General features: G+C 34.3%; 1 protein-coding gene across 3 annotated transcripts in view; it reads left to right on the plus strand.

Moving 5' to 3' along the window:
- The window catches only part of HIPK1 (homeodomain interacting protein kinase 1), a 58,906-nt gene that overhangs the window by 22,407 nt on the left and 23,042 nt on the right, over positions 1–13,457 (plus strand). For all 3 annotated transcript variants that reach the window (XM_079135179.1, XM_079135177.1, XM_079135178.1), the window contains exons 4-8: positions 7,573–7,692; positions 8,406–8,492; positions 9,724–9,908; positions 10,210–10,372; positions 11,150–11,375. In XM_079135179.1, the coding sequence (XP_078991305.1) occupies positions 7,573–7,692; positions 8,406–8,492; positions 9,724–9,908; positions 10,210–10,372; positions 11,150–11,375 (781 nt within the window). The remainder of the gene's footprint in view (positions 1–7,572; positions 7,693–8,405; positions 8,493–9,723; positions 9,909–10,209; positions 10,373–11,149; positions 11,376–13,457) is intronic.

The following is a 13,457-nucleotide window of genomic DNA, read 5'->3' on the forward strand; positions in this document are numbered from 1 at the left end:
GTATTGCTTCAATCTTAGTCAACAGATTGGTATTATAAATTTCCTAGGAAGTGAAAGCAAATACAATTAGATTTGGAAACTGAAATACATACAACTGGGACTTTCCTTGTAAAGAATTGATCTGATAATTGTGAGAATGTTTGTAATGTGTTGATGTGAAACTGGTAGGAGGAAGTAGTTTTTCTCATGTTGAATAAATAGGATGCTGCTGTTGGAGAATAGATTAGGAGTGGTTTGTCTTGTATCACTGGTGTAACAAAAGGATTCATATGGCAGGATCCAACTTTTTTTTTAAACAACTTTATAGAGGTAATTCACATACTGTACAATTCAACCATTTGGAGTGTATGTTCAGTAGTTTTTAATATGTTCACAGGGTTGTAGAGCTATCACCATGGTCAGTTTTAGAACATTTCACCCCTCCATAAATACAGTATCTAATAGCAATTAATCCCCAATTCTCCCCTAACCACCTTATTTCCCTCACCTCTGGGCAACTACCAATCTACTTTCTCTCTATAAATTAGCCCACTATAGCATATCATATATTCCACATATAATATCTGGTATTCTGTGACTTGCTTCTTTTACCTAGCATGTATTGCTGTTTCAGAGCTTCATTCCTTTTTATGGCTGAACAATATTCTATTGTATGTATATACTAAATTTCTTTTATCCATTCATCTATTGATGGACACTTGGGTTGTTACTGTTTTTGGCTATTGTGAATAATGCTTCCGTGAACATTGGTGTACAAGTATGTAAGTCCCTGTTTTCAGTTCTTTCGAGTTATATAACTTCGAGCCAAATTGCTGGGTTATGGTAATTCTATGTTTAACTTCCTGAGGAACCATCAAATTGTTTTCCACACAGGCCACATCATTTTTACATTTTCAGCAGCAATACATGAGGGTTCTGACTTCTCCACATCCTACTCAACATTTTTTCATTCTGAGTTTTTCTGAAGATAATAGCCATCCTTGTGGGTATGAAGTGGTAGTCTTTGTGCTTTTGATTTGCATTTCCCTAATTAGTGATTCCCTACCCCCACCCCAAACCAGGGATTGAGCCCAGGGACACTTTACCACCTAGCCACATCCTCAGCTCTTTTATTTAGAAACAGGGTCTCACTAATTTGCGTAGGGTCTTGCTGAGTTGCTGAGATTGGCTTTGAACTCCTGATCCTCCTGTCTCAGCCTCCTGAACTACTGGGATTATAGGCTTGTGCCACCGCACCCATCTAATTAGTGATGTTGAGCATCTTTCTTCATGTGTTCATTGAACATTTGTATAGCTTATTTGAAGAAGTGTCTATTCAATCCATTGACCATTTTTGAATGTAGGTGTTGTGTTTTTATTGCTGTAGTTCTGTATATATTCCAAATATTAATCCAAATGTTTTGCAAATTCTTTCTTCCATTCCATAGGTTGCCTTTTTACCTACTAATGTATTGTTTGATGCACCAGTGTTTTTTGCTTTGACAAAGTCCAGTTTGCCTATATTTTCTTTTTTTTAAATTTATTTTTATTGTAAACAAATGGGATACATGTTGTTTCTGTTTGTACATGGAGTAACAGCATACCATTTGCATATTCATACATTTACATAGAGTAATGATGTTTGATTCATTCCATTATTTTTTTCCTTCCCCCCCACCCCTCCCACCTCTCTTTTCCCTCTATACAGTCCCTCCTTCCTCCATTCTTGCCCCCCTCCAACCCCCCATTATGTGTCATCATCCGCTTATCAGTGAGATCATTTGTCTTTTGGATTTTTGAGATTGGCTTATCTCACTTAACATGATATTTTCCAATTTCATCCATTTGCCTGCAAATGCCATAATTTTATTATTCTTTATAGCTGAGTAATATTCCATTGTATATGTATACCACAGTTTCTTTATCCATTCATCAATTGAAGGACATCTAGGTTGGTTCCACAGACTGGCTATCGTGAACTGAGCAGCTATGAACGTTGATGTGGCTGTATCTCTGTAGTATGCTGATTTTAAGTCCTTGGGTATAGGCTGAGGAGTGGGATGGCTGGGTCAAATGGTAGGTCCATTCCAAGTTTTCTAAGGAATCTCCACACTGCTTTCCAGAGTGGCTGCACTAATTTGCAGCCCCACCAGCAATGTATGAGTGTACCTTTTTCCCACATCCTCTCCAACACCTATTGTTGCTTGTATTCTTGATAATCGCCATTCTAATTGGGGTGAGATGGAATCTTAGTGTAGTTTTGATTTGCATTTCTCTTATTACTAAAGATGGTGAACATTTTTTCATATGTTTGTTGATTGCTTGTAGATCTTATTCTGTGAAGTGTCTGTTCATATCCTTAGCCCATTTGTTGGTTGGGTTATTTGTATTCTTCGTGTAGAATTTTTTGAGTTCTTTATAGATTCTGGAAATTAGTGCTCTATCTGAAGTATGAGTGGCAAAGATATTCTCCCACTCTGTAGGCTCTCTCTTCACATTGCTGATAGTTTCCTTTGCTGAGAGAAAGCTATGTAGTTTGAATCTATCCCAGTTATTGATTCTTGCTTTTATTTCTTGTGCTATGGGAGTCCTGTTAAGGAAGTCTGATCCTAAGCCAACAAGGTGAAGATTTTGGACCTACTTTTTCTTCTATAAGATGCAGGGTCTCTGGTCTGATTTCAAGGTCCTTGATCCATTGTGAGTTGATTTTTGTGCAGGGTGGGAGATAGGGGTTTAGTTTCATTCTGTTGCATATGGATTTCCAGTTTTCCCAGCACCATTTGTTGAAGAGGCTATCTTTTCTCCATTGCATATTTTTGGCACCTTTGTCTAGTATTAGAAAATTGTATTTATTTGGGTTTGTGTCCATGTCCTCTATTCTGTACCATTGATCTACCTGTCTATTTTGGTGCCAATACCATGCCATTTTTGTTACTATTGCTTTGTAGTATAGTTGAAGTTCTGGTATTGTGATACCCCCTGTTTCATTCTTCCTGCTAAGGATTGCTTTAGCTTTTCTGGGATTCTTATTCTTCCAGATGAATTTCATGATTGCTTGCTCTATATGATTGCTTGCTCTATATATTTTCTTTTGATGCTTATACTTCTGGTATTGTATGTAAGAAATCATTGCTAAATCTAATGTCCTGTAGTTTTTCCTCTCAGTTTTCTTCTAAGAGTTTTATAATTTAAGTTCTTAAGTTTATGTCTTTGATTCTGAGATTTTTTTTTATGGTATAAAGTAAGGGTATAATTTAATTCTTTTTATAAGGATATATATTTACTTCTCCCAGTGTCTGAAGGAACATTTGCTGAAAAAGACCTCTTTCCTCATTAAATTGTCTAGGCATCTATATTTATCTTTTTATATAGGACCATACCATTTTGATTAGTTTAGCTTTGGAATAATTTTTACAATCAGGAAGTATGAATTTGTCGTTTTTTCAAGATTATTTTGGCTCTTTGGGACCCTTCCATTTCTGTCTGAACTCAGAAGAATAAACTTGTCAATTTCTTCAATAAAGCCAGCTGGGATTTTGATTGAGATTGCATTGAATTTGTAGATCAGTTTGTTAAGTGTCACTGCCTAATAGTATTAAATCTTTTGATCCATAAACCTGGGATAACTTTACATTTATTTAGGTTTTCTTTAGCAGTGTTTTGTAACTTTCAGAGTACATGTTTTGCACTTTTTATTAAATTTATTAAAAAAAATTTTTTTTGATGCTGTAGTGAATGAATTATTTTATTTTAAATTTAAATTTAAATTATTTGGTATTGGAGATTTAATTCAGGGGTGCTTTACCACTAAGCTACACCCTCAGCCCCTTTAATTTTCTATTTTGAGATAGGGTCTTGCATATTTCTTAGATCCTTCCTAAATTGCTAAGGCTGCCCTTGAATTTGCAATCCTTCTACCTCCTCCTTCCAAGTCACTGGGATTACAGGTGTGCGCCACTGCACCTGGCAGTGAGTGGATTTTTTAAATTTTATTTTTAGATTATTCATTATTAGTGTGTTGACATAAAGTTGATTTTTATAATTGAGTTCATATCCTATAACTGTTGATTCCAATAATTTTCTAGAACTTTAGTTCTAATAGTTTTTATGAGTCCCTTATGATTTTCTATGTACAAGATCATGTCATCTACAAATACAGTGTTACACATCTTCCTTTTCAACTTGATAACCTTTTTTCCCCAGTCTAAATGCTTTGCATTGAAGTGCTAGTTCAGTGTTAGTAGAGATATCTATGGTGGACATCATTGTTGTGTTTCTCATTTTAGGGGGAAGTGTTCAGTTTTTCATTATTAAGTATGGTATTAGCTGTGAATTTTTCATAGATGTTATAGCTGAGATTTATACCATGTTTGTCAGTCTTGAAATGAAGTGTTATACCCTTTTTATGTACAGTTAATAGCTTCAAATTTGTCAAAAATATTGTAATTGTTTAAAATAACAAATGACAATATATTTTTTATTTGCTTAAATTTTGGCTTTTTGTTGATAAGCTTTGTGGAAATGTTAGGATTCTTTTTTCGTGATGAAACACTTTTCAGTTTATAATGTCAAAAATTTTAAATATTTAAATTCCATAAATGCACCAGTATGGAAAAATTAGAAAAGATGGTGTAATCCAAGAGACAAAGATTTCAACTTCCTGTACAACTCAGAGGTAACCCACTACATTTTGGTATATTTTGTCTTTGCCCTTGTATAAGCTATAGTTTGATAATGGGAAAATCATTACATAAATTATTACATAAATAATTATATAGTACAATTGGGATAAATTCTATGAAGAAAATGTATTGCAGGATATGTGTAGGTGGCATGCATGTCACCTGACTCTTTATGTCCTAAATACCTCTTGATCATATTCATTTTTTTCCAATGCTACTACATGAGTCGAGGCTGTCTTCGTCACCTGAGCTACTGGACCATATCTCTTTTCTACTGATATCTCTACGATCTTTTTTCCAGAGTCATTTTTTTTTTAATCACAAATTTGAATATGCCATACCTTTGGCTTCAGTGATTTTCCATTGCTTTTAGAATGAAGGATTACATCCTTAGTATGACCTTTGATCTTTTACATGTAACAGCCTCTTCCCTTCCTCTCCCTTCTGCCCTCATCAACATCTTTCAACATAGGTTAAGAATGTTTCTTAGCACCTTGTGAGATCCTCAGCAACTTAGTGAAACACTGTTTCAAAATAAAAAATAAAAAGGGTTGGGGGTGTACCCAGTTGTAAAGTGCCCCAGATTAAATCCCCCCAGTACCAAGAATGAAATAATACGCTTTTCTTTCCAGCACAGGCCATTGCACATGCTGGGCTCTTCCTTTGGAATACTTTGCTCTCACCTGTTCATTTCATTTAGTGAATGTCTACTTATTTTTCCTCCAAAGTGTCACTTCTCCATGGAGCTTCTCCTTGCCAGTTCCCAGTCAAGGCCAGGTTCCTTTTTTATGTATTTTTATAGAAGACTTTTTTCTTCTTCACAGTGCTAACTTCGTTTGAATTACACATTTAGTCTCTGTCTCCTTTACTAGACTGCAAACTCCATGAGAGCAAGAACTGCATCGGTTTTTAAAATCACTGTTTGCCTCCGTAAACACTTGTTGAAAGAACGAATGACTAGGTACTACATATAGTTTTACTCCAAATATATGTATTGTGGATAATGAAGGAGCACATTTCATCAAATTTAAGACTGCATTGATTTTTTTCTATACCTCTGAGAAAGAAGGAAAGACTGTACTGTTAAACCATTGATAGCTATCAATTGTAACACATACTCTGATTTCAAAGATGTTAATGTGAAGAAATGTGCCTCTTGGAATCAGTGTAGTGATTTTTTTAAAAAATGAGCTTTATTTATTTTATAATATGCCTTTCTACATATGTACATAATGTGAAATATTTTTAGATGTCAATAAATACCCTCTACCTTATCACTTAAAATGTCTGCGTAGTATTTCATTATGCAGATTTTATCCTGGATTTAAAAAATATGTCACCTTTTCATATGCAAAAGAAGTTCACATTTAAAATCCTCATATCCAAGTTTAAGATCCCCTACCCCCAATTTGCTAATGCTGTTTTGTTTCCAGTGAGGCAGCACCCATGTGTTTGGAGTAATATTTTGTTTAAAATTGTTATGATGGTAGACCACATTTAGCCTGTAGGCCATAGTTTCCTGACTCCTCTTTCCACTAATAAAAAAAAAAATCATTGAGGATCCTAAAGAACTGTTTATGTAGCATGTATCATTAATATCAATATATACTGCATTAGAAATTAAAGCTGGAAATTTTGGAGATGATAGGAGATGGGAAATAAGATTATTTTCTTTCTTTCTTCTTTTGGGGGAAAGGTCCTGGGGATCAAACCCAGGGACACTTTACCACTGAGCTACATCCCCTGCCCTTTTTAATTTTTATTTTGAGACAAGAGTCTTGCTTAATTACAACCTCACTAAGTTTCTGAGGCTGGCCTCGAACTTGTGATCCTCTTGTTTCAGCCTCTTGATTTGCTAGGATTATAAGTGTACATCACTGTGCCTGACCAGGATTCTTTTCCTTGTTTACAAGTTTGTTTCTAATTTCATGTTAATTATAGCCACTTATATATGGTGTGAACTTGTAAGAAAAAAATTGCCTCTTGTATTGCTCTCAAGGAGGGAAGAGAAACAGTTACCTCTTATATATAGCTTTTCTGGTTAGGTAGAAGCAAACAGGTGTGAACAATAAAACATTTAAAAAAATGTAGGTGCACACTTTATAGCTATCAAAGCAATGACATCTTCACATCTTTTTCATAGATGTTATAGCTGAGATTTATACCATGTTTGTCAGTCTTGAAGTGTTACACCCTTTTTATGTACAGTTAATAGCTTCAAATTTGTCAAAAATATTGTAATTGTTTAAAATAACAAATGACAATATATTTTTTATTTGCTTAAATTTCGGCTTTTTGTTGATAAGCTTTGTGGAAATGTTAGGATTCTTTTTTCATGATGAAACACTTTTTAGTTTATAATGTCAAAAATTTTAAATATTTAAATTCCATAAAGTCTAACAAAAAAGTGAGAGATTACACTCAAAATTTTCAAAACTAGGCTGGGTACAGTGGTGTACATGCCTGTAATCCCAATGACTCAGGAGGCTGAGGCAGGAGGATCACAAGTTCAAGACCAGCCTCAGTAACTTAGTGAGGCAATTTAGCAAGATCCTGTCTCAAAAAATGTTTGACTGGGAATGTGGCCCAGAGGTTGAGTTATCTCTGGATTCAATCCCCAATAACTTAACTAAGTAACTAACTAAATAAATAAATATTGAAACTGGGTTTCCCTTTAAATGTCATCTCTCACAGCATGGTAGTAACTAAATAAATATTTGGATAATACCTGTGAATGGATTAACATTATGTATTTATGTTTATTTACTGGTCAATTTCAATTGTATTGATTAAAGAGTTCATTTATTTGCAATGCCTTCCTTTTTTGACTAGTGTTAATGCTTTAGTGTAAAAGTGTTCAGTAATTTCTTTTTTCACTCTGAATTGATGTTTAATGGCTTTAATGTTTCAGATTCGTTACATTTCACAAACCCAAGGTCTGCCAGCTGAATATCTTCTTAGTGCTGGAACAAAAACAACCAGGTTTTTCAACAGAGATCCTAATTTGGGTTACCCACTGTGGAGGCTTAAGGTTTGTGTTCCTTACTGTATTACCCATTCCTGTACTCCCATCCTCAACTTTGAATTCAGACTTCATTTATTAAATTCTTGAGGTAGAAGAGGGAAAGGAGGTGAGGAAAGTATGTTTGCAGGAAGAGACACTTTAAAAACCATTCATTGTACCCATGTGGCCTTATCCTTAGTTAAAAAACAAAATAAGTGCCGGTTCAGTTATCTGAGATTATTTTGTATATATTGAATCAGCAGTTGAGGGGGATGTGGAGAATATTGCTCATCATTAAGTGGTATGAAGAACTAGAGAAATTTAGTAATGACTTCTATAGAGATTTTTCAGTAAACATGATAAAACAATATACTTTTCAAACTGTTCTCATTCAAGCCTTGTATATGTTCCTGAAACAAGTATCTGAGCCTGTTCCTTTCATTTGAGAAATCAGAGTGATTTGAATAACTCTGACACTGTGCCTCTGAGCCTCTTGAACAGTGAACAGTTAGCATTTGAAATATCAATTCATTTCAAAGTGGCTTCACTAGAAAAATGGTAATGGCTCTTCTTACTTGACATTCTTCAGGAATTGTTGCATCATTCTTGCATGTTTATTTTAATCACTGTTGAAAGGGTGGGCAGATATCAAGATCATAGCTCTTTGTATTCTGGTTTTAATTTAGAATAAAATGTGAAAATAGTATACAGATAGAATTTTTAAAATCTGTATTTTATAGACACCTGAAGAACATGAATTGGAGACTGGAATAAAATCAAAAGAAGCCCGGAAGTACATTTTTAACTGTTTAGATGACATGGCTCAGGTAAGTGTGGCAAATTTCACCAAGTCAGACATTTATGTGTTTCTTTAATCAGAGACACACTTCTGTTGGTTATAGTAAAGACAGATTTAATCTTTTGTCTTTTTAATGTTAGTTTTCAGTTTTTTCAAAAAAAATTAGTGTTCTGCCATGTGTTAAAAGAATATTTAAATCCTAACAGGATACTTTTAGGATTATCTCTACTCCTAAACATCCCAACTCCAAATACCCAAAATCCGAAATGCTCTGAAATCTGAAACTCTTTGAGCACTGACATGATGCTAGAAGAGTTTTGGATTATAGAACTTACTGGATTTTTGATTTTATGGTTAGGAATGTCTGACCAGCTGGTAAAGTCAATGCAAATATTCCAAAAAGCTCTTGTGGTTCCAAGAATTTTGAGTAAGGGATATTTAATCTGTGTGTATTTCTTTCTTTCTTTTACATTAAGCATGGTTTTATTACACATCAGTATTTAAAATACTGTTTTTTCTTGTTCCATTTTTTTCTACTGAATAATTAACTGCATAAGAACTAACATTTATTGAAAGCTGCTTATATTCCAAACTCTGTTTAAAATTTTTTTTCCCCCCAGTGGTGCTGAGGATTGAACCCAGGGCCTTGTGGTTGCAAGGCAAGCTCTCTACCAACTGAGCTATATCCCCAGCACTGTTTAAACAGTTTGTACTTACTATGTTATTTAATTTCCAATAATAGAAAATTTTATATTTAAGTAGTAATAATCATTTTTGCTTAATGCTTTTGTTTTAAATATTTATTTATTTAGGTACTGGAGATTTAATGAAGGGACATTTTACCACTAAGCTACATTCCAGCCCTTTGTATTTTTTTATTTTGAGATAAGGACTTACTAAGGTCCTTAGGACCTCACTAACTGGCTGACCTTGAATTTATAATCCTCCTTCCCCATCCTCCTGAGTTGCTGGGATTACAGGTGTGTGCCACCATGCCTAGCTGGTGTGACACCATGCCTAGCTGTTGCAATTTTTAGAGATGGTTTTTATTCAGCTTTATTCTGCCACTTAGGCAGCATAAGGAGTTTCCTTCTGTGACAATTATTGTACTATAATAAAAAGAATTTCCCCAGGTTTTTCTTTTCTCAAATGCCAACACTAAATATTTTCTCTGTTTTGGAAAAACAAAAGCAGATGCATTAAGTGCTAAATACACTGTTTAAGTGAAGAATTTAATATTTCTAAATTTTCCTTGGAAGGTGAATATGTCTACTGACTTAGAGGGAACAGACATGTTGGCAGAGAAGGCAGATAGAAGAGAATACATTGATCTGTTAAAAAAAATGCTAACAATTGATGCAGATAAGAGAATTACTCCTCTGAAAACTCTTAACCATCAGTTTGTGACAATGACTCACCTTCTGGATTTTCCACATAGCAATCAGTGAGTATGGTACAGTCTGGGACTTTTATCATGATATGGTTCTTGATTGAGTAACTGTCTTATATGGAACTATGAAGTTAACAGCAACTTTGGTGTTTATGTATCTGGCTTACTGATGCTTTTCTTTCTCATTGAAAAGTCACAAGATTAAAAATTAGATGTGTATCTTTCATTTTTATGATTATAAAAACTGAGTTGTTTTTTCTGAAAGTGCTTGGGGGAAGAAACTTCATGTATTTGTCTTGAGTTATTTGCTATTTAAATTTCAGCATTCATTTAGTGAATCTTTAATCTCTTTCAGTGTTAAGTCTTGTTTCCAGAACATGGAGATCTGCAAGCGGAGGGTTCACATGTATGATACAGTGAGTCAGATCAAGAGTCCCTTCACTACACATGTTGCACCAAATACAAGCACAAATCTAACCATGAGCTTCAGCAACCAACTCAATACAGTGCACAATCAGGTATTCAGTAAATGATTTTGGAAACTCCAGCCTAAGTTGCATAGAGACTAGTAGGAGTGCAGGGTGAGGTAAAGAAACCAAAACCAAACTTTGTTTTGGTGGTATTGTTACTTCATAAGAATTTTCTACTTGGCAAAAGTGATGAAATACAGAGTAAACTGGTATACCTATCGGTTACTTGCTGACAAATGAAACAAAGGCTTAATCCATGCCTTCATAAATTTTAGCATAGTCAAATAAATGGGCTGTTGTACTACTTACTGCTGTTGATCTGAATTTAGTCAGATGATTCTTTCTCCCTGTTATTAGAAGGACTTTATGTCTTATCACTTTATTGAAGAGCATTTCCAATAAATTAAAGGTAATTGTCACATTTGTTTGCTATCTAGTGATATTTACATTTAAGTTTGTTTCTGAAGTTTGTAAGCTTTCCAGTTTCTTAACTAGGTCTACTTTCTAAATGGAAGGGCATATGAGATGTAGTGGAGTATTGCATCTAGCAATTTTTGTGCAGAGGTAATTGAGGTTTATATAGCTATAATCAATATAGGATCAAAGAATAACCCCTTTTTATTCTTTTGTTTGCATATTTGACCATATGGTAAGCCTTAAGTTTAGGGACTGAGAAAATTTCTTGAGCAGAGTTATTTCAAAGATAATCAACATTATATTTTAGAACATTGTTCTAGGTTTTTCAGGATAGATTCTGTATATATAATATAACCTTTTCTATCTTTAATTTATACCAGTATATAAATATAATTATTTTGTTTTTAGGCCAGTGTTCTAGCTTCCAGTTCTACAGCAGCAGCTGCTACTCTTTCTCTCGCTAATTCAGATGTCTCATTACTAAACTACCAGTCAGCTTTGTACCCATCATCTGCTGCACCAGTTCCTGGAGTTGCACAGCAGGGTGTTTCCTTGCAGCCTGGAACAACCCAGATATGCACTCAGACAGATCCATTCCAACAAACATTTATAGTATGTCCACCTGCTTTTCAAAGTAAGTGGGAAACTCCTATACTGTATGTCTTTAAGCAGACCTGCTTGCTGTAGGTGGATCTAGTTGTTTAATTCTGATCTCTAATAAGTTTAAACTCTGTTTCTGATGTGATGATAACTGAAATTGGGTAATATCACAAAGTGATTTTTCTTTTTACATTTGTTATTTGTCAACTTATGATGCTATTTGACACATTATAGGAACTCAATTTATGTTTTCTTAATTGAAGTACCTGATACCAATTTTTTTTTACCTATTGAGACATTGTATCAATGTCTTGTATAATCATGTATCTCCCAATATGTAGAACATATACAGTCTTGGGGAAAATTTTTGTTTTAAGCAGAATTGCTTTATCTTGAGTCTAATTTTCTATATTATTCCATCATAAAATAAAATTATGTCCCAAATAAAAGGTTATTTTATTCTAAAATGTAAAAACCATGTTTAAGAATATAGAAATCTCTTAAATTATATTCAGTAATAAAGATCATTTATGGAACCGAAAAATTCTACAAGCTGAGATGCTTGTGTTGGGAGGCATTAAGATTTATATGCTTCAGCTTATGACTCATATTGTTCCTGCAAGTTCTGTTAACAGGAACAAAATAGCTGAAGAAAGAGGCTTACTCCATGTGTTACAGTAAGATGTTAATTTTCACATTCCCATCCTTCTTCATTTTCTCATTGTTGTTCTGTAATTCAGTCTGTCCAGTTCCTTTTCTTCTCATATATGGGGATGTGTGTTTATTGATTGGGTAAGCCATGTAGAAGGCTAAGTTATGTTATAGATATTTCATGATGACTTGCTTGACTTTCCCAATAAAAAATCAGCATCAGTACCCTGTGGAAATAAATGGGAATTCAAGCTTGTCATAGCATTTTACATAGAAGCAGGTAGCAATTATCTTTTTTAACTTTTTAGTTTTTTATTGACTATGACTCTTGTGTTTGTTTGGTTTCTGACAGAGTCGGAGCAAGCAGAAGGAAATGAGGGGCTAGGGGAGACTGACAGATTACCGGGAGGACAGGAGAGCGATAGCGATGTAAACCAGGGAGAAACCACAGGGAGATCCGAGGAGCAGATTCAAAATCCGTAAATGCAAATTTAGCCTAACTTACCACATTACTTTCTACATATGCTTCATAGTAGTAAAATCTATACTTTGAGTTGCCAGATATTGAGTGATTTTTCTACTAATTTTAGCTAATTAGCCACTTCTTCCCCAACTTTTTCCAAAGTGGTTTTTACTGGAAGAATTTTCAGATGTGGGCCCTGAAGTTTACTGCTTCCTCTCAGATGATACATAAAAGTTGAAGCAGAACTTTGAGATTCCTTATATAAAACAAAATGTAAACTAAAGAGCTGGGGTGGGGGGAAGTGGGATAGTAATCCTTTTTGGTATAATTAGGTAAGTATAAGATTTGGAAATTGTTTTCCTATCTAGGAAGTCTAAATAACCAAAGGTGCTAATAGATAAAATTTTAAATTTTTCAAAGGGAGTTTTGACATTAAGATGGTGATAATGATACCTGGTATGTATTACCAGATGCCAGATAATGTTCTGAGTAATTTTACTTTTTAATTTATCCTCACAAACAATCCTAGGAGGTAGGTAATATCATTACTCCCAATTTATAAATGAGGAAATCCTCATCTGCCCAGCCTTTTATAACTATTTATGGCAGAGCCATGATTTGAACCCAGAGAAGGGGATTCATGCATTTTGAAATTTTATTCCATTTTGCCTTTCAGTATTTAAACTCATATAACCGTAAAGAGGCGTCAGTTGTCTTGACAGCCATCACCATATGCTCATTTCTGCCCCAGTCCTCTGGTCTAGCTTGCCCATTTTTCTTTTACCATCCATTCTTTTAAAAGATGCCTATACTCAGAGGAGGAAAGACCCTTTGAGTTAAGCAGTTTCAGTCTTCTTTCCATACACCCATGGTTCTTTTTTTTCCTTCCTAAATTTAATTATTTACTTTTATTTTTTACAGACTGCATTTTGATTCATTGTACACAAATGGGATACATCATTTAGTTTCTATGGTTGTACACAATGCAGATTCATACCGTTT

Source organism: Sciurus vulgaris (genome assembly GCF_902686455.1).
Source record: "Sciurus vulgaris genome assembly, chromosome: 1".
NCBI classification, from domain to species: Eukaryota; Metazoa; Chordata; class Mammalia; order Rodentia; family Sciuridae; genus Sciurus; species Sciurus vulgaris.